Genomic DNA, 22836 nt, shown 5'->3' with positions numbered 1-22836 from the left:
TTTGGCTAAAATACAATCTTTGTGTATGTTAGAAAAATTGATTAATTATAAAATCATCCTACCATTTGTAATTACTAGCACTGTTCTTACTAAAAGAGTGATAACAACTAAGTCATTTAAAGAGGAAAAAATAATCATATTATTCTTATGTCTAAATTAGTTTTAAAGCATCTCATTTTAAAAAGATACAGCTTTTGAAATATTACTTCATTAAATTTTAATAATGAAATAAAAGTATTAGTTCAAAAGAGAAAATGAGTATAGAGGTAACAATGAAATACAGTGTTATTTTTTAAAGCCACCTGTGAATCCCCCCTGACCACAGACCAGGGATGACAATAGTCTTGTTCTCATGCAGAGTGCCTTGGAAAAGTGGATTGTGGCAGATATGGTTGGGTTTAAAAAAGAAACACATCATTATTTTACTGAATGCACAATCACTGAGAGAGAGAGAAAGAGAGAGGGAGAGAGAGAGAGAGAGAGAGAGAGAAAGAGAGAGAGATCTGAGTGAATCCTTGGGAGCAAAGTGGCTTTCCACTCAACAATTCATATCCGTTCCGCTCCACGGCATTGCTTGCAGTCCCACAATGTAACATCACAGCACTTCTTCCCTTGGTCTCGCTTCTATCCTTCCTTCTTTCCTCCTCATTCCTGCTGAGCGTTATCCCGGGGTAAATGCTGCTCTTTTATTAGTCTCGTTTATGATGGATTTTCCTAAGATCCTGTACCTTCCTGGTGTTGTTATTCACCTCACAGACCTGTCTATTGTTTTCTCTAAAAGTTCCTGGGACCAAAGAGTGAGCAAGGTCATATCTTTGGGAGTGAATAATGGTCTTAAATAGATTACCTCCTTGGTGAATTCCAGTCGTGATTTCATGTTCAGATTGCCACCAAGTCCTCTTATGAGATTAATAATAAATTGTTCATGATCTTTGCATCCATGTAGATGTGACAAACCATTCATCACAGTCCCAACCAAACTTGTTTCTACCACATAATCATTCTGTAGATTAAAATCCACAAAAGACAGTATGAATCAATGAATTTACTATCACAAGCATAGCCACAGATTGGCTATCACGTATCTTCCAAGGACCACTTTTAAAGTTTAGTAAGTGAGGAAAATACTTTTTCTCTCTATTCAAGTGGCATAAAAATTTATAAATTATAAAGGGTTCATGGGGGACTGGGGAGTAGGAAGGGGAGGGGAAGGAAAATGAAGAGCCGATTCAAGGAGCCCAAGCAGAAATTGAGAGTTTTAAGAATGATGGTAGCAATGAATGTATAGTGTGCTTTACACAATTGATGCGTGTGTGGATTGTGATGTGAGTTGTTTGAACCCCAATAAAATGATTTTTTAAAGTACATAGAAAAATAAAACTGAAAGATAACAGAATTTTTCCATGAGCTTTTTTTGAAGTCCCTCTACATTCCTATTAATACCTCCCAATTCTTTAGTCTATTGTAGTATTGGCTTGGCTTTGTTTTTAGCCATGATATATAGGTAGATACTAACATATAAGTAAAGTAGGAAGGTAAGGTGGTCTTGCTATCAAAATTTAAAAGGTATCCAAGTATTCATTCCAAGATTTGTCATAAACTATGCAGGCATTCAGAAAGGGAGAAGTGTCAACTAACATTAAAACATGTAACTGAGAGACAGAGGAGCAATGCCTTTCCAGAAACTAAGGTGTCCCTCTCGCTCGCCCTTCCTAACCAACCACCACTGTGAGGATTCTCGCTCCGAAATTATGGATTCTAAAGTATTATGGTTACCTTACCTGCTTTAAGACCCATTGTAAAGCCTTTTGAAAATAATCTCCAATCCAGTTTTCCAGATTATTCCTATAGTTAGCAGGCTGATTCCTCAACCAAGATTTTATCAGAGAATTAACATCCGTCTCTTCATCACTGATAGAGATTAGGAAAAACAGAGGAGACACTGCTTAAGAAGAAATTGACTATTTATGTGCAATATATATGTCTAGATATGGTTTTTTTGCAAAAGAAGGTAATTTATATCTATATTACTATAAAAGTAAAATTAAGCACTTCCTATTCCAAATGTGATCTACTTCTTAAAGAGAATCTCGCCCCAGACTATTGAATCACAATTTGCAGTTTAACAATATTCATCTGGTAATTCAAATACACATTAAAGTTTAGGATGCACTACTCTAAAGCAAGAAGCCCTAGTTACATAGTGGTTATGTTTTGGGCTGTAAACCCCAACGCCTGCAATTCGACCACCAGCCACTGTGTGTGAGAACGAGGACGCTTTCTCCTTCCTCGAAGAGCTCCAGTCACAGAAACCACCAGGGCAATTCTCCTTGGACCAACAGGGCCACCATGAGCTGAAAGTGACTCAATGGCAGGGAGAGCAAGTCAGTCTAAACCATAATCCTGATCTTTGACATCACTTCTTTTTCTCTGTCCCACAGAAAAGCCTTTAATCTAATTACTAAACAAACTGCCATACCATAGTCAAAGTTGAAGAACTTTTCACAAAGCACTGCATCATATGAGCTGCATGCAACTATTAAAATAAAATATTCACTTTTTATTTAAAATTGCAATGATGTAATTGTATAATAACATAGAAGAGTCTGATTCATGAATAATTTTGGAATTGATTAAGGCTATAATTATTTTATGGCTAGCTCTAGAATACAACCCACCAGTCATAAAAATGTAGCGGCTGGCTTACATAAAGATGTAAACAGCCTTGGAAACCCCTTGGGGAGTTCTACTCTGTCCTCCAGGGGCACTATGAGTTGATATTGACTCAAGGAAGTGGAGTACTGGAAGGTAAGTTCCCTAGAGGCAATCACGCACAAAGATTCATTTTATTCCTTCTTTGCACTGTCCAAAGACATCTTAGTTTAATGCCCTCATATATATCCAATAAACCGCAAAAAATATAAATTTCCTCTCAATCTATTCTTTCACAAGCTGCTGATCAGAATACATTAAAATTTAAGAGATGTTACATGAAAATGTTGCTAAAAATCTAAAGCCAAAACATTTTTTTAAAGTAACACCAGAAGATACCATTGTTGGTTGTGTTATTGTGAGCTGCCCTCAAGTTGTTTCCAACGGTCGCAACTGCCTATACAGCAGACTGAAACACCGTGCTACAGTCTACACAGCAGACTGAGACACCGTGCTACCGTCTATACAGCAGACTGAGACACCGTACTACAGTCTACACAGCAGACCGAGACACTGTGCTACAGTCTATACAGCAGATGAGACACCGTGCTACAGTCTATACAGTAGACCGAGACACCGTGCTACAGTCTATACAGCAGACCGAGACACCGTGCTACGGTCCATACAACAGACCGAGACACCGTGCTACGGTCCATACAGCAGACCGAGACACCGTGCTACGGTCCATACAGCAGACCGAGACACCGTGCTACGGTCCATACAGCAGACCGAGACACCGTGCTACGGTCCATACAGCAGACCGAGACACCGTGCTACGGTCCATACAGCAGACCGAGACACCGTGCTACGGTCTATACAGCAGACTGAGACACCGTGCTACATCACACACCCCACCGTTGCTCTGAAGTCTGAGTCTCTGCGTCAGAGGGACTTCCCCGTTTTCTCCACCCTCCACTTTACCATCCGTGATGTCCCCTGAGAACAAGCCCAAAGCAAGGAGATGAAGTCTCACTATTCTTGCCTCTAGTAGTATTCTAACTCTACTTCTTCCAAGACACGTCTGTAATTTTGGAGGTCCACAGTACATTTAATATTTTTTGTCAACTCCGTAATTCAAATGCACTGGTTTTTCTTCAGTCTTCCTGATTCAACTTTTACATACAAAAGAAGTAATTGTCCATGCCATTGGTTGGGTCAGATAAATTTTAGTCCTCCAAACGATATCCTTGCTTTTCAGCACTTTATAGAGGTCTTGGACAGATTTACACATGCAATGTGCTGTTTCATCTCTTGACTGCGGTTTCCATGAGCACTGATGGTACATCAGGCAACATGAAATCCTTCACTACTTCAATTTCTTCTCCACTGACATGATAATACCTACTGGTTCAGTGAAGGATTTTTGTTTTCTTTACAGTGAGTTGCAATTCAGGCTGGAGGCTGCAGTCCTTGATCTTCCTAAACAAATGCTTCCAGCCCTCCTCACGTTGAGCAAACAAGATTGTGTCATCTGAATAATGCAGGTTGTTAATAAGCTTTCTTCCAATCCTGATACTGCAGTTTTCTTCATATAACCTAGCTTTCCTGATTAATTGCTCAGCACAGAGATAGAATAAGTGTGGTGGGAAGAGATGAGCCAGACAGGGTGCAGGATAGCACCGATGAAACACACAACTTTCCTCTAGTTTTTTGGTGCTTCCTTCGGCCCACTGGCATGACCTCAATTCTACCTTACAAATCGGATTAGACCAGAGCATGCACACTGCTACACATAAGAGCCGGAAATGCAGGGAATCCAGGATAGATAAACCCTCAGGACCAATAATGGGAGTGGACACACCAGGAGGATTAGGGGACGGTGGGGAGAGGAAGGGGAAATCAATTACAAGGATCAACCTATAACCCCCTTCCAGGCGGACAAACAAGAGAAAAGTGGGTGAGGGGCAACGGCAAATTATGTAAAATATGAAAATAATAATCTATAACTTATCACAGGTTCATGAGACAGGAAGGGTGGGAGAGGGAGGGGAAGAAATGGGGAGCTGATATCGGGCTCAAGTAGAAAGAGAATGCTCTGAAAATGATGATGGCAGCATATGTGTAAATGTGCTTGACACAATGGATTAATGTATGGATTGTGATAAGAGATGAGTCCCCAATAAAAGTATTTAATAAAAAATTTTAATATAAAAAGTGTGGTGAGAAGACCGAACTTTAATGCAAATCTTTCAATTCTGCTCGCACAACTGCCCTTGATCCATGTACAAGTTCCACATGAACACAGTGAAGTGTTCTGGACTTCCCACTCTTCTCAAGGCCGTCCATAGTTTGTTATGATCCACACAGCTGCAGGCCTCTGCACAGTCAATAACACAAGTAGACACCTTTCTGGTGTTCTCTCCTTTCAGCCACAATCCATTTGACCTCAGTAACGATGTCCCTCATTCTACATCCTCGTCCCAATCTAACCTGCACCGGTGCTAGCTTCCTGGCAATGTACTGCTCTAACAGTTACTGGATGACCTTCGGCAACATTCTACTGGCATGTGACACTGATGATATTGTTTATAATTTGAGCATTCCATTGGGTCACCTTTCTTTGGAATGGGTACAAATATGAATCTCCTTCAGTCTGTTGGCCAATTCACTGTCTTCCAGATTTCCTGGCATAGATGAGTGAGTGCTTCCAGTGCTTTAGTAGCTTGTTGAAACTTTTCAGTTGGTATTCCATCAATCTCTAGGGTCTTGTTTTTTGTCTAATGCTTTGATTGCAACTTTGATTTCTTCCTCCAAATTGATGCACCAATCACTGAAGCTAATGATGTAATTAAAGAATTCCACTAAAGGCTTCATTCTGAAGTTGATCCATCCAACATGCCATTAAGATGCAGGGGTAATTATTGGCAATTGGAATGGAAAAGTGAGAAACAACGATGATGGAACAGTAGTTGGAAAATATGATGGTCTTGGGAATTGAAACACATCATATCACAGGTGGGAATTTTGTAAGACTAAGGGTTTCAATTTCATCACTAACTTAGTTGTGGGTTTATAAATTTGAATATTTGTATTGATTGGATTTCCTGGTATGCGGATAGATATTACCCTATCAAAGATAGCATTGTACTTCCAGACAAATTTTTCTGTTTCATTTTAATGACTTCCAATTTTCCTAGATTCATTTGTACATTCCAAGTTCAAATTATTAATGTTTTCAGAGGTTTCTTCTCATTTTAAGTTGTGCCCCACCAGGTTTCCATCCATCATGTCACCATCAATTATTTCAAAAGAGCAACTCTTCCTCAGACGCATCTTGAGTGCCTTTCAGACCTGACGGGCTCATCTCCCAGCACCCTCTCTGACACTGCACTGCTCTGTTCATTAGGTTTTCAGAATCTGACAGTGTTTCAATGTTAACGATAGGCTTTTCACTGGTAACGCCTCTGAAGAGAACAGCTTATTCCTTCTTTGTAGTTTGTTCTTAGTTTGAAAACTCTGCTGAAACCTGTTCACTCTGAGTGACCCTGCTGGTAATTGAAATACCTGTGACAGAGCTTCCAGCCTCCGAGCAACACACAAGCCACCATAGTATGATATAAACTTGACAGACAAATGGTGGAAAATATGAATTAGAATTCATAAATTAATTTAATATAAGTCAGTCCTACAGTATTATCAAAGAAGCCATTAAGTAATTATGGAAGCACAATCTGAATCAATGTGATTATATTATCATATGTCATGTAATATCTAAAATAGAGGTTTAAACATGCCTAAGAGATGGGCACTTATAAGAGGGGGTTTCAAAAATTTTATGCAAAAATGGGATTAAGAGAAAATAGAAAATTTCCACAAACTTTAGGAAGCCCCTTGTATAGGTTGAGAAGTAACACATTCTAATATATATATATATATATATATATATATATATATATATATATATATATATATATATACACATATACATATATATATATATATATAAAAGTAAAATTAAATTTTCCGGCCCATTTATATCATCCATTTTGGGAAATAAAGTTGGTTCATAGACTTACGTTCTATTACGTGACTATATCATAGGATAAAACTAAAACCAAACCAAATGCCATCGAGCTGACTCTTGCTCATTATCCTCCAGAGGGTTTCCGATGCTGTAAACTGTCACGGACGCAGACAACTTCTCCTCCGCACAGGAGCAGCTGGCTGTTTTAAAGAACGGACCTAGCACTTAGCAGCCCAAACCTAAGCCATGCCACCAAGTCTCCGTATGTTATATGATAAGTAACATTAAATAAAATGTTTTCCATTGGTAACATGAGAAGGTTGACTCCTGAGTCTTACAAACTTAATATAAGCCTAAAATTCTATGAATCTAAAATCATCTTACTAAAATATCACCATTTACTTTTACCTCATTGGACTCTGTCTCATAAAAATTATGCTTACTTCTTTAAATTCAAGCAGTATTTAAATAAAGGTAATAATAAATACCCTTTCATTTAAACAGAAATTTTTTTATAAACTGCGATACCAACTAAACTTCTAAACTAATAGAATTACAAGAATCCAAGTGCTTCTTTGAATGAATTAAAAGCAAACAACAAGAAAAAACAAGGATAGAGAAAATATATATAAATTTTCTATATTATGAAACTGCATTTCATTATTTATGAAACAAAGAAACCAAAATAAGTATTCAACATACATTATATCCAAATGCTCATATGTCTTACCTAAGAAAGATCATTCCCATTCTCGATATCGTGGCTGGGGAGGCACAGCTTAAATCATGTGTTTCAAATACAAAGTTAACATTTGGGCCAAACTGAATCCTTTCTCCACTGGGCATAGTGAGTAGTCTATTATCATCCAAGACAGAATTCAGAGATTCTATCCACTCAGGGTCAATATCCCCGTCACATATAATCCAGGAGGTGACATCTATTTTCAAACCAAAATATAGGAAAGAAAGCCAAATGAAAACACAGAAATAACACATTAAAGATATTTTATAAGTGACTGGCATAAATGTCATTTTATGTTAGTGAACTTAAACATAAAGAGCAAGAATCTGAGCAAATTGGAAATGTCCATGTCAATGTAAACTGTGACTATGCTGGAGGAGCCATGTGCAATCCTGGCTCCAATGGCCAAAGACTGAGAAATACACACGCACAAACACAGCTTAATTTATCTATGAATATACTGACTTTAGGAGCTCACTGAAAGAACCTGGTGCGCGAGAATTGGGTATTTCAATTTTCGGGAGACGTCTTAAGAGTCTCTCCAGTCCTTTGTCTTCTACAACGGCAAAGAACACAAGCGTGATGGGGGGGGGGGGGGGGCTATGTGGTAACTCTTGAAGTAAATACAGGAAAGATGTACTCAGGGCCCTACACGAGAACAAGAAATTAGCATTGTCTAACTGCTCATATGTAAAAAGCAAATAGATGACCTCAAAAGAAACAATGGAAAAGTTGTGTATACAAGTCTTTGAAGACAAACCTTTTTTCGGCCAGAGTGGTCTTAATTTGTACTTGGAACTTTGGAATTGAATTCAAAGAGGAAAATAACACTAGTGAAAAGGTTAAAAAAAGTACAGAGAATATCTCGTTGTTACTTAATGTAATATTGTAAAGAAAATAAAGGACTACATGGAAAATTCTTTAGCCTTCTGAACTCTCCATTCATTGCCTTAAAAATTAACTATGAATTAAAATTATGAGGTGGACAAGAATGGGAAGTCTCTTCTGACTCTGGGCATAAATTTCTTTAAACATGAAGTAAAAAAAAGTAGAACAGTCCATTATTTTACCATTTATATTTTCAAAACACAGTTTTCAAAGTGCTGATTATATCCAAAATTTCAACTTGTCATCTTGATCATTTATCAACATGCGCTATTTTATCCACTCCCCAAATATTTGTTATTCAATAAATTAATTTATTCATGAATTAATATTATATTAATCTGAGTTTAAACTACAATAAATGTTTAACACACTGTAAGTCATTAAAAGAACCACCTGGTAGGGCTCCCTAGAGTAAATTAATTTCTAAGATAGCAAATTCACATCTTCTAATGTCACTTATAGCCAAGTATCAGCCATGAAATGGACAGCAGGATACACAGATTCCAGCATGTTCTAAAAGTCATTCCGGAGCACAACAGAACAGATCACACGAGACCAACCTTGAGGTTCTCGCACCACTTGACGAGCACTATTTGTCAAGACGCCGTCAGACCACTCCCTTGTGTCCATGTCAATATGACCCAGTAACTGATGTCTCGGCATAGCTTTGGGATTCATGGTGTATTGCTTCACAACTGCGCCGATTTTACCAAGTGCGGCCCTCAACATTCTCCACAGGGTCGATTTGCCAGCGCCACTTGGACCAACAATAACAACTCCCATTCTCTGGCATAACTGCTCATACAATTCCAAAGCCTTCTTTATCTAATAGGAAAAAATATGTTCATATATGATTTTCAATGTTCAATCATACTCAATTCTGCCATTCTATAGTATTTTTTTCTATTCAAAAGCATGTAAATTAAAAGTTTGTTTTCTTTGGTGGAAAAATAATGCTTTAAATAGAATACCCTGTTAAATGTGAACATATTACAATGTGATCTTTAAATGCAGTATTAAGTGTTTGTTTTTTTTAAGGATACTCTGCAGATTTTGACAATTTAATTTGTTCATTATTTTATTCACGTGCGTATTCATTCTTTAAAAAAATCCAAGGAGAAAGTGTGCATTACAAACATGCATCTGTGAATCACAATAAGATCCATTAAAAGAAATTTCTATGAAGTAATTATTCAATTAACAAAATCAGGTGCAAGTGGTTTCAATGAGCCCGTGGAAAAGTAGACTTAAAAGATAATGGAACTTTTCCACAGGCATTGGGGCCCTCCTGTACAGTCCATCAGCAGAAGGACCTGTGACGGTTCCGTGATGTGCCAGCAACTCGCGCAAGGACTAGAAATACAACAGTGATCGAAAATACACACTCATTCCGCCCTTCATCAAGATTATTGTCTGGTTGGGAAGAATCAGTACTAATCAAACACAAATTAAATATTAAACAAGTATATATGAAAAAAGTAGTGAAAGTATATAGTAAGGGAAAAATCTTAACTTAAAAATCAGGGAAGACTTTCCTAAGAAAGTGAGGTTTACATTGAAAAATGAAGCTTAAGCAGATCATTAAGTAGGAGAGAGGGTTGATAGATAATAAAATATTCTTGATAGTTACCTGGTTAGGTATAATTTCATAATTGGCCTCTTCAAAGACTTGCTTTAAGGCAGAACTTAGTTGTTCATATTCTACTTCCTTAAACTCAATTCCAGGAAAGACATCTTTAATCAATGCGTCGAACCGGGTGCAATCAGCAAATGTAAACTTTGACATTGTATTAAGCCGTAATGCTTGTACCACAATACGACTTTCATTAACTAGAGAAAAATTTCCATTATTTTAAGAACTTAAAATTAATCTAAGGACTATAAAGACAGTTTCAAAGTGCTCTATAGCCTTCATGTGAATTATCAGTCATTAAACAGTTCACTAAAATGTAGGGGCATTTAAAGACAAATTTATATTATTTATATATATAACATAATTACATATAATACATTTAAGAATATAATATTCATATTATTATATAAACCAGCAAAATTATTTAACAGTCTTGTGGCTGCCAAAAAATAAGCATCTGTAAGAGATAAGGACTCCTTTCCATGAAATTTGAATCTCAGAATACCCCAAATTTAGATAATAATACCATTATCATTTATTTCTGCATAGTACTTTCACATTTATAATGTACTATGTAACCCTTATAACAGTTCTATGAAGTAGACAAAGTATTATTGCTCCATTTGTATATATAAGAAAAGTATTTCTCTTAAGACTAAAAAATGCAGCTGACAGAACATGGCAGATGTACTGCAGCTGGTATGCAGAACCTAGTGACTACTTTCAGATCCAAACCCCCGGCCATCGATCAATTCTGACTCACAGTGGTCTTGTGTAGGGTTTGTGAGACTACACACCTCTACGAGAGCTGACGCCTTTGTCTTTTTCACTGGGGGAACTGATGTGTTTGAACTGCCAACCTTGCTGTTAGCATCCCAAGGCCTAACTCACAGCAAGTACCACCAGGGTCCACACACAGGCATCTCCAAAAAGAGCAAATTCCCAGCTACTTCAGGATAGTTTCTACTTGCCTTCTAATGTCATGTATCCCCTCACTCACAAGGACTTCACCACGGTCACCTTCAGTGCTGCATGTATGGCTTTGAACCACTGAACCGCGCCCTGTCTCAAGTAAGGCTATGAACCAACTACATCAACCTGTTCTGATTTACCGACACACCAAACATGAACACACACCTGGGAAGATATCTCATGTATAACTAAGGATTTTATGTATATCCATTTTGCTTCACAAAGATTTTAAGTCCTCAGACTAAAAATTAGCAAACTATTCAACAACCTTTGATCAGCCTTGTTCAAAACTGACTCACAAGCTCATTTTAAAGACATGTGAACACTGAGCTCAAGATAAGATAAGATTTCCTTATCATCAAAGATATTAATTAGCTGATGATTGACAACGAAAGGAAAAAAAACTGCCATTGAGTTGATTTCAACTCATGGCGACAGGTTTCCGAGGCTGTAAATCTCCCTAAGTACAGATAGCCTCATCTTTCTCCTATGGAGCAGCAGGTGGCTTTGAACCACCAACTTTTCAGTTAGCAGTCCAAGGCTAACCTGACAGCACTACCAAGCTCTTTGATGATTGACAGCATATATAAATAAAAGCAAATAAACTATTTTTAGTCTGGTGTTTTCCCTTCAACTAATTAACATTTAGACATGTAAATACAAAGAAAAAGGCCTCACCTCACTAGAATTTAATTCAAGCCCTGAACTCATAAACTATATCTATTTCAAGTATGAAAAACAGAAAATTGGTCATTTCACACAATAGCTATTATCTACTATGGAAAATGACAGCGTAATAATAATTCTGAAGTAGGTTTCTTTTTAATATGTGTAATTTTGAAGTCCAAATAAGTGACATCATGTAATCCATTTCTGCGCTCTCATTGTCTTATGCTCACAGTGTTTTAACTTAGTTTTTAAAGCCAAGTTTAAAGAAGTTTAAATTCAGTCTTTCAAGGAGGTACACATCTATGAGTGGGAGCATTTGAATTAAATAATTGTGACAAAGTATAAAAATCCAGAAAGTCTGATATAAACAAGTAAGTTCATAAATCAAGGGAGAGAAGAGACTAATCTCTTTTGCAAAAGAATTTCATATAGTGTATACAGATATCACTCCTCCAAGAAATGGCACTGAATCCTTGGCTCCCACTTTTTGTGGGAGAGGCATATGCAGTAACTTGATTCCAAAGAATAAAGAGAGGGGAACATAGTCACTTAAACCCAGAAACCTCGTAAACACTAACTTAACCAAAAAGTAAAGTGAGCACAAGTCAGCGATGTCATATGGTTATGATGGATCCACTGCTACATGTTCAGAAAGGCAGTTCACGTCTGTAGTGTTTTAAGCACTCACAACTCAATGGAGCCCTAAGAGAAACATATGTAAAACCTAGATTGGGGGACATTCTACCTGACACCTGTGAGCTCCTCTCAAGACTCTGCAGGACAAAACTGAGGGAAGGCTCAACGCCTGTCAGACTCCAGAGAAAATGATGACTAAATTCAACGTGGTGACTTAGATTCAAGCAGGAAATAGAAAGAGGATATTAATGGGGAAAGAGTTAAAAGCCAAACAATGTCAAGAGTTTGGTTAATAAAAATGCACTAAGCTTCTTAGTTCTAATAATAGCACAGTACGGGAAACCGGGTGAATGGGCTATTGGAATATTCTGTACTATCTTTATAACCGTACTGTATATCTCAAATTATTCCAAAACTAAAAGCTTTTAACTTCATCTTAAAAGACAAAAGGAAAAGAGGCATTTTCCTTCAATATACCATCGCTGTGAAAGAGAAAATTCTGGTCAAAACTCCCACCTGTTTCAAAGACTTCTGTTCTTGTTTTATGACTAAGCAATCAAATTATTAAGCTCCACTGTAAAGTTGGGTGTAATCGATGTTCTAACAAGCCTCCAGGTGAATGTGATGTGCAATAAAAATTGAAAATTGAGCTACACTATTCTCTAATTATCACTAAAATATTCAAACCAAATTGACTGCCCTTGAGGCAATTCTGATTCGCAATAAACCTACAGGACAGGCTAGAACGGTCCCAGGGAATTTCTGAGACTGTGACCCTTTATGGGAGTAGTAAGAAGGCTCAGGTTTGTTGTGTGCAGTGGACAGGAGTTTCAAACTGTTGACCTTATGGTTGCAAACTAATTCGTAAACCACTAAAACCACCACAGCCCCCAAAGCTCTTGATAATGGTTCAATAGTGGTGACAAATTTCATATGCTACCACAGGATGAAACTGGAGACAGAATATAAAGAAACTTCCTATAGTATCCTTGTAATTTTTCTTTAAATATAAAATTTCTTAAAATACAATTTTAATATAGAATTAATTTTATTTGGAATAATCAAGCATACCGTTCTCTTTAATGCCATTTTTCTTCGTCTGTCTAAGGAGATTTCCACTTCCTCTCAGAACTGTCTTGAGAGCTCTCAAGCCCCAATCATAATGTTGCTGAGGGGTCAAAAGTTCCCTGCGGTTAGGACACAAAATTTTTAAACATCAAGTAACTATCAGAAAATCAGTTTAGCACAAGAGCCAAAGAAATACAGAATGTACCTAGTGATATATAGAAACGAAGACTGATGTTCCATTCATCTAGGTATAGGACCCATTCATATAATGACCTTAAGCTGAAGAAGACACATGGTTCTCAAGGTTCAGGATAAGCGTTACAGGAGCGAGCTATCTTAGTGAAGATACTACTACATTACTATCACTTTCATTCCTAAAGTCTACAACCAACTCACCTTGCTATCTATCTCTCATACTGGCTGGTTTCCCTATCTCTTAGATTAGATGGAATAAAATGTTAGGTTGTCTAGAAAATAGTAGGAGCTTTCGAGTGGTCAGCTGGCAATTAGTGCAATACCAATTACTTATCTTCCCCTCAGGACCAACCACAAGAGCAGCAGTACCAGGAGGGGAAGGAGAAGGAGGGGGGGGGGGGAAGAAGGGAGGAACAGATCACAATGATCTACATATAACCCTCTCCCAGGGGGATGGACAACAGAAAAGTGGGTGAAGGGAGACATGAAAAAAAAAATTTATAAATTATCAAGGGTTCATGAGGGAGGAAAGGTGGGGAAATGAGCTGATACCAAGGGCTCCAGTAGAAAGAAAATGCTTTGAAAATGGTGATGACAACATATGCACAAATGAGCTTGACACAGTGGATGTGCGTAGATTGTGGCAGAAGCCCCCAATATAAGCATTTTTAATTCATTCATTTTTATTAAAGAATTCTCTTAAGTACTCAATACTCCATTGTAAGTACCGTATATACTTGAATATAAGCGGACCCAAGTATAAGCTGAGGTACCTAATGATTACCTGGGAAACCAGAAAAATTGACTGACTCGAGGATAAGCCTAGGGTGGGAAAAGCAGGATGTGGATTAACAGAGACCAGAGGGGAGAGACGGGGCGCAGCCACAGACACTCCTTACCAGGTCAGCAGCATAAGTCAATCACTAGGGGTGCTTCTGCAAATTGGAATAGGAAAACTCACCTAGATAAATTGAAAATTGCGACTAATTTTCTGCCCAATGTTTTCGCATCTTTAAAGCCTTCTGAATAGAGAATCACTTCTGCAATAAGCTCATTGTCGGGACGGGACATAGCTACTGGCCTGAAAAGTTGCTTAAGATTATCAGGCAATTTTTGTCTTCCTCCATAGCCTTTTCCAGCAGGATTCATAGTGATAAAAATTCCGGAATTTGAATTTATTTCTACCTGAAATGTTAAGATAAAATAAAGCCATCAAAGATATAAATCAAGTATAAATGTAAATGTACGTGACATTTCTCTGCATTTACAACCTAACACGTCAGCAAACAGTAACCTTCGATGTTTGAAGCATCCATCTCCTTATCCAAAGTATAAGAAATGTCTCGGGTTCTACACTGCTTTACAAAGGCTTCCTATAATCATGTTTTTGAAGCAGAAAGCTAAATAGATAGTAACCAGTTTAAATGTCTATTCATTCAACACATACATTTATTAAAAGACTTCATTTTGGGCACTTTGGAATGCGATTCTAATTGAAGTCAGTAATGATTCATGCCCTTCTGAAGTTTAAAGTTTATAAATAAGCTATCATATTGTAATAAATTCTGTAATGTGGAGGTGCAGAATATCATGGAAGCCCCTCAAAGGACCATTTTGCCCCAAACACTAAGTACAAAAGCCAAATCAGCATGTAAAGAACCAATGAATGGGCAATTCAAAACTAGTCACAGCTGGAGCAAGCAAACAAACAAAGCTGCTTGTGAATAAAAGAAAAAGAACAATGGGGGAGGGGGAAATAAATCCAGGAAAGGTTCCCTTGTGTTTTGATTACTATTAAGACAGAAAAGATGCTGAAAGCTGATGAGGACCAAGGAAAGGAGGCTGACACTGCAGAAGCTGGAGGAGCTCAGAAAAGGTTCCTGGGAAGCAGGTGGCCAAAGAACAGGTCAAAGGATCCGTAATGGTAATCAGGAAAGAGAATTCTTTCTTTTTAAGAAGGGGGAAAAAAGGCGGGTGGGGGTAGAGAAGAGATTATGAGAGCATTTAATGGCAAAGAAGCAATCTTTACACAGTAGCTTTTATTTGTAAAGAGTTTAAGCACATGTGTATAAATAACATGTTGACAATTATCTTTGCCTACACCCAAAATATGTGCTCACTGTAAAATGCAACTAGAGCTAACAGGAAAATTTCACACGTCTAATCAATTTCATTGTATTCAGCACTATACATTGCATAGAGATCTTCCAATTTCTCTTTTTAAAAAGCTTCCATTTTAATAACAAGAATTTACTAATGAGGAATATGAAAAGTACCATAGACTGCCAAAAAAAAGCAACAAATCTGACTCATAAGTACAGCCCGACAGCTCCTTGGAGACAGCAATGGTGAAACGTCACCTACAGTCCTTTGGACGTGTTACTAGGAGAAACCAGCCCCTGGAAGAGGCTATCATGCTTGGTCAAATGGAGGGGTGTCAAAAGAGAGGAAGACCCTGGACGAGACGGGCTGACTCTAGGGCTGCAACAATGGGCTCAAACACAGTAACCATCGTGAAGATCGTGCAGAACTGCGCGGTTTCTTGTACCTAGGACTGCTAGGAGTTCAAACTAACTCAACATCTAATAACACAGAACAATAGCATAGTGGGTTCTGCTCTGAGCTGCTAACCACAAGGTCAGCAGCTCCAAACTACCAGACACTCTGCTGTAGGAAGATGAGGCTTTCTACTCCAGGAAAAAGTTAAAGTCTCGAAACACCAATAGAGGTAGTTCTATTCTGCCTATGGGGTTGCTGTGAGGCGTCAGTTTTTAACAATGGGAAGACGTCATGGGAGTGAGGGGCTGCTCAGCGCTTATTGCTTTAACAGTTACACAGAGTCAAAACAAAAACCAATGGCCGATAGGGTTTCCAAGGCGCTAAATCTTTACAGGAGAACATACCCTCTTTCTCCCACAGATCGGCTGGTGGGGCTGAATGAATGTTCACACAGTAGGCCAATGCTTACCAGATAGCAAAAAAGAACTAGACTGCAGAACTAGACACAGTTGAGATCAATTCCCAGCCCCACTACTTACTCTTAATTTATCAAGGTTGGTTTCCTCATCCATGAAAGACGGTAAAATCATTAGTATCTGCTTCAACGAGTGAGTCTTGGAAGTAGGGTCATCGTTAAGTAACCAAAGAAGGAAATGCACAAATACTAAGAACAGTGCCTGTCTAGAGGAAGTGCTCAGTTGCAGGAAACTGAGGAACGGGAAGAGTGTATGCAGATGAATTCTTTATCCTCATCTTGTACGAAGCCTGGCAGGCCAGGATTCCGGAGTGGAAGGCCTTCACACCTATGACTTAGAGATGAGTCCCAATCACAGTCTCCTAACATTGTTCCTCACTTTATCCTCCCATACTAGTACTACCTTAGTTACCTCGTACAAGCACATGGCTGACTGCTATCTAACCTGCAGCTTTATCTGTAAGAGCAGCCATGCTGCAAGTTTTCTCCTTGTTCAGGGGTGCGGTCACTCCCCCTTCCCTGCCCTCAGCACTGACGTTAAGTTACTCCTCCAATGAAATCAGGGACATCAGGGTTAGGGAACAAACCACTTTGTTACCAATGTGGTTACCTGTAACTAGGGGGGCTTGCATGTCCTGAAAGTATATAAACTGATGGTGGAAATATAATCTCTCTCTGTGAAGACCTGGCTCCTGAAGTCATGGCAGAGGTGGGCACCACAAAACTTGTGCCTGTCTCTTAATTTCTTCCCCTTAATTACACAACTGTCCCTTAGAGCCCATCCGGGTGTGAGGTTGGACTTCCCACTCAGTCAAAGTTAATAAATGCCACTGTAACACAATTATTCATATTGAGCATCTGAAAATGAATGGTGGTATGGCACGAAGTAAGGAGTAAGAAGCCTCAGGGATATTTCATAAGTAAAAAGGTGTAAAAGCGGTAACATATTAAAAACACAAGTAATAGAAAATGATGGCCTCCTGCCTGCATACGAGTAATTCCATTCTTACAAAATGTATACTTCTCTAGTCACAGCACAGGTGATGGCAGAATTCTATACCTCTTTGCCAAGTAATTCACATACAGTTCTGTGATTCTTCAGAGCGTCCTGGATTGTCTGGATCTGCATAGATACCGCGGAGAGCACAGATTCTTCGAGTCTATTGAATTCATCGAAACACCCCCAGGCCCCACACTTCACCAAACCAACAAATATTCTTCCCATTGACTTCACATCGATGCCCTGGGAAACAACAAATATTTAGATTTATTAATATCTCTAATAATGATTTCGTATTTGTCATTTCTCCCTAAGATCAACAAATCATCTCATCCCCCTATGCCCCTCTGGTTCTTTTTTGAGTAGGGAATGCACAGCTGGTCCTTCAAAACCTAGGGTGTTTTAAATGAATAAACCAAATCACCTTTCTAAAAGCATCCTCAAAAGTTTACAAATCAAAATAGATAACAAGATGTTCTTTGTTATTCTTAAAACAGAAATATAAATCCTACATAGCATGTTCCCTACATTGTAACCTTAAATGAATTTAAGGGATTCCTCGTTCTTCTTAATACTTCCTTTATGAAAAACATATTTTTAACAATGTAACATAAGCCTTGTCTTTTTAAAAATTTGTTATTTGCAATCATTCTTCTTGGAGATACTTTGGAACTACCATACTTTTGTAATGTGCAGATACTCTCCATTATACATTGAATTAAAACAAGCTCTGTCTTCAAGTAATTTAAAAATAAAATGATTTTAAAATATTTCAGAAGCACACCTCACTTGAGCTAATCCAAACATCTCACTGCCGTCATGTCAATTCTGACTCACAGTAACCCTGTAGGAGACAGCAGATCTGCCCCTGTGGGTTTCCGAGACTGTAAATATTTACAGGAGTAGAAAGCCACAACATTCTCCTGGGAAATCGCTAAGCCACTAGGGTTCCTAAAATGCAAACATACAATGTACCTATTATTATATAGTTTGATAAATATTTATAGATCTACCTCATCACAATTGAACACTAAAACTTGTCTCCCTAGAAGTCCACCCAGAGCCTTTACTGACTCCGTTTTTCCAGTCCCTGCTGGTCCATAAGGGTTCCCTCCTAGTCCCATCCTCATGGCTTGAGTGAGCGTTAGGTAGCACTTATCTGTCAGTGGAGTGTAAACCAGCTTGGGAGCATTCCCCTATGTAAAGAAACACAAAGGGCATTAGTGTTGCAGTCAACATTTATTTATACACAAAAAGATTCTAGTCAAAATGTAAAATGCAATAAATAGGTTAGAGGTCTTGACAAAGAAAAAAAATGATATATTTTCTATGGAAAGAAACTTTGCAAAGTACAACTTAACTTTGCTATTTCTCAAATGCACATTCTTTTCTAACCTCAATTAAAATATTGAGTTTTCAAAATAGTTCTTTCAAGTTCTATTTACATAAACTTTGTTAATTTGTTGAAAATACACACAGCAAAACATAAATCTCAACAATTTCTATGTGCAGAATTAGTCACACTGGTTACATCCTTCAAGCTATTCAACAATTCTCACTCCCCTCTAGTGGCCGATTCCCCCCCCCCGCCCCACCCCATTACAAGAGGGCACTGTCCCACAAAGGAGTCTGTCTAGCCTTTCAAGTTGCTGTTCTCAGTTTTGTCCTACATGAATAGTTATTAAAAGAATATAATGTTCAAGGCAGGCCTTCTTTTTAACTACTTAAGCTAAATTACTGGGGTTTTTTTAAAAAAAACTTTCAGGAATTACTTTTGGTTTCAAGTTTTAAGATGATCTCAGGACAATAGTTTCAAGGGTTCATACATCTTCCATGGGTACAGAGTCAAGAGACTGTAAGAATTTGAAATTCTGCTCTGCTTTTCACTCTTTTTGATCAAGATCCTTCTATGGAATCTTTGATCAAAATGTTCAGTAATGGGCAGCCAGCCATTCTCCAGGTATGCCGGTCTCGTGGCAAAGCAAGCAGCTGTTCATGGAGATAGTCACACATTCCCATCTTCTTCCTCTTCTAGCCCTCCTTCTTCCTCTGTTGCTCCAATCAAATAGAGACAAACTGTGCCTTAGAAGGCTGGCTGCAAGCTTCTAAAACCCCAGGTACTATGCAATGAACTAGTAGGTAAAATAGAGACACTAAACACATTATACTTACTACCTTTAGCCTCCAAATCAAGGAACCAAATCCCACAGGATGTTTGACTGCTCTTTCTTTCTCAATAGCTCTCTTTCTTTCTTTTATGCCATTGTGTAAATATATCACACAACTTTTGCCAATTCAACCTTTATTTACAGGCTTACAAATCACTACTTACAATACTTACTTAGTAATTACAATAATTTGCTATGAAGCCCTACCCTCGAGTTGATAAGTACCCAAAAAAAGCTTCTAAAATACACAATTCTATAAATATATTGTAGAATATACCTCAAAGTGTTAATTTGAAAAATTCCTAATGGAATCAATGACTTCTAATGTGCCAAATTAGTCTCAAGATTGCAAAATTTCTCTTGTATTACAAAGACCTGCAACCTGTAGGTCTTTTCCTTCATTTAGGTAGAAAGCTTTGGATTTTACAATGCATTTCCTGTGCAACAGGCAGCTCTACAGACATATGTTTATTAACAAATTGTCAAATATATTCTGATGAGTCATTAGGACAAATAAGATAGAGAGCATACAGCTGTGTTTTCTGAGAACAAGTCACATAAACTAAATCATCTATATAAAAATTCTTTTTACTTTACAAATTGAAATAATTTAGCTTATTTACAAAGGTTCTCATTTGGGTCTTGTTTAAGGAGACACGCACCAAATTGTTTCTATTGCTATTGCCTACATTCAATCCCTCTTGGAGTAGACTTATTTCAACATTTATATAAAAGTCATTCTAAGAAAATATTACAGAATTCAACCTAATGTGAAATATTTAACATTTTAAAAATATGAATAGGATTTTTTCTAACATAACATGTTTTTAATTCATATGAAACATGAAAAACTTTAGTACCCAAAAAACATTAAAATCTCAAAAAGTTAACTACTAAAAGAACAAAATCGTCTAACTGAAAAAATAAAATACTTCTGTCAATAGTCATACCTGATACTCATAAGTATACTGAAATTCAGAATCCACCATTTGAACATAACATGTGTTATCACTTTTCATATAAAATCTAACTTGTTTTTTCCAAGCCCAGTCTTCAGTCGTATGAACTTGAACTTGGTTCAGCTGCTTCACCACATCAATATTATGAATAATGTCAAGAATCAGTGCTTTAAGTTTTAGCTCCAAGATGCCAGATTCTAGACACAAATGAAAATAATTAGAAAACTGTTATTCTGTGGCTTTTGACTATGTTCAGATTTCTCAATGAATCTAAATGGAAATTTTCATACAATTAAATATCACACCAATATAAGTGCATAACACAAAGCACATACACACAAAATAATGTCCAGATCTTGTGGTAATTATTGCACAAATATTTTTAATATGACTTAATTATTAAATTGTATGCTATGTGAGAAAAAAAACTATTAAGAATTTCCACTGTATAACTACTAATAAAGAATACAAACAATGGAAAAAAGAATAAAATGTCCAGTTCACCACTATATAAGATATAAGAATTTTGAATTTGAAAACAGAGACATCAAAATCCAAGGGGAAAGGGTTCCCAGTGTCAAAATGAAAATAATTGAATAAGCACACTCCACACTGTCTCTCCCTCTGAGTACATGTACAAACCTGGATTGTAAGGAAACACTGCCCTGCTCTCCCTGGAAGGCTAACTTGGGTGCAAGGACTCTGATGAAACCTTGAATGTGTGCCTGTTTGAATATACTGGAAACTTGGTGCAAACTCTTAGTGAAAAGGAGATTCCTTGTTGCAAACAAAAGGAAATCTTTCTTTACATCAGAATATATTTATGAATAGACCATGTTTTGCTATAGTCTGTATTTGTTCTATACAATGCTAGCATGTTTTAATAGTCTAAAAACATCCTGAGCCTGAAGTTGTGCCCAAGTATACGTCTTGAATCTGAAACTTTGTACGCTCTCTCCTTCAGCATGTTACTAAAACCAGCAGGCACAGAGCTCCAAGGGTCTTCTCTCCCTTGAGGCTCTCTCGCTCTTTCCCTCATTATTCAGTCTGCGCCTTTTCGTTGTCATTCCAGTGAGCTTCCAGCTGGCAGTATGCACTGAGCTGCTACATGATGAAGCAGGAAAATCGAAGAAGACCAGCAGTAGAAATACCCGAAAGCCAGCAGTGAATTTACCTCCATGGACCACCCCTTTTTGATATCCTCAGGCCTGAAAACAATGTAACCGAAAACCCACATTAACAGAGACAGAAAAGAGTCCAAGAATAGGGTCCTCTGACAGCCACAATACGGCAGTTGGAAATCACAGGTATTACTATTAAAATAATGTTTAAATAACAAAAAATAAATATAAAAAGAGGACCTATTTCTTACCAGTATTCCCTGGATCCTCAGAATTTGTGTCAATGTTCGTATAATGCTCTAACTTATTCACCAGTTGGGTTTCAATCTGATGGAGAGTATGGTCTTTGATAGCATTTTCTACATCTTCAGTGAATTTAATTTGCTCTGCCAAGCATAATATCTATGGAATATAAAGACAATTTGTTTTTAGAAAGGCAAATTTAATTAGATGTGATTTTTAAATTTAAGAAAAGATACCTTTTTTCCAAATTTCCAAGTGTAAATATTGCATTTCTCCACCTAAAAGTCTTATTAGCACTGGGAACATTCATGGAGGCGCTTGGAGGACACAAAGCATTGTGTGGTGATGCCCAAGTCTGCCTCTCGGACACCATCTCCTATCACTTAATGACAGTCCTATTTCCCAGTCCTGGACCCACCCAGCGTGCTGTGGCCCTTCATCTTTTCTGTCCAAGACCTTCCTCATAAACAGTTTCTTTTTATAACAAATGGGGCCCAAAGAAATCAATATGACACATTATATTTAATAAAAGGACAATCTTGTATTTCAAAATAATTTCTGAGTATACCAGTGAAGTCTAGAATTCCAAAATTCCTGTTCCATTTAAATCAAGCAAACCCACAACCATAAAATTGATTCCAACTCATAGGGTCCTATGGTGTGGGGCAGAACTTTCCCACAGTTTCCAAAGCTGGAAACTGGAAGCAGACTGACAGACTTTTTCTCCAGTGGAACAGCTGGAAAGTCCTAACTGATGACCTTTGGGGTTAGCCGCTGCACACTTAATCAACGCACCACGAAGGCTCCTAAATTAAGAAAATATTAGTCTAAATCTGCCATGGTTGAATCCACAAACATAAATTAATTTACATAAAATATGAAATGTTCATAC

General features: G+C 37.6%; 1 protein-coding gene across 1 annotated transcript in view; it reads right to left on the bottom strand.

Moving 5' to 3' along the window:
• Positions 1–22836, bottom strand: part of DYNC2H1 (dynein cytoplasmic 2 heavy chain 1) — a 349851-nt gene that overhangs the window by 260449 nt on the left and 66566 nt on the right. The window contains exons 31-41 of the mRNA XM_075546528.1: positions 21953–22103; positions 20572–20777; positions 18467–18649; positions 17514–17696; positions 14441–14664; positions 13288–13403; positions 9937–10136; positions 8867–9131; positions 7407–7614; positions 1782–1911; positions 848–1003 (exon numbers count right to left, since the gene is read on the bottom strand). Of these exons, the coding sequence (XP_075402643.1) occupies positions 848–1003; positions 1782–1911; positions 7407–7614; positions 8867–9131; positions 9937–10136; positions 13288–13403; positions 14441–14664; positions 17514–17696; positions 18467–18649; positions 20572–20777; positions 21953–22103 (2022 nt within the window). The remainder of the gene's footprint in view (positions 1–847; positions 1004–1781; positions 1912–7406; positions 7615–8866; positions 9132–9936; positions 10137–13287; positions 13404–14440; positions 14665–17513; positions 17697–18466; positions 18650–20571; positions 20778–21952; positions 22104–22836) is intronic.

The sequence above is a fragment of the Tenrec ecaudatus genome, chromosome 4 (assembly GCF_050624435.1).
Source record: "Tenrec ecaudatus isolate mTenEca1 chromosome 4, mTenEca1.hap1, whole genome shotgun sequence".
In the NCBI taxonomy this organism is placed as follows: Eukaryota; Metazoa; Chordata; class Mammalia; order Afrosoricida; family Tenrecidae; genus Tenrec; species Tenrec ecaudatus.
Note: the sequence above shows the minus strand (reverse complement) of the source record. Positions and strands in the feature narration are given on the sequence as shown.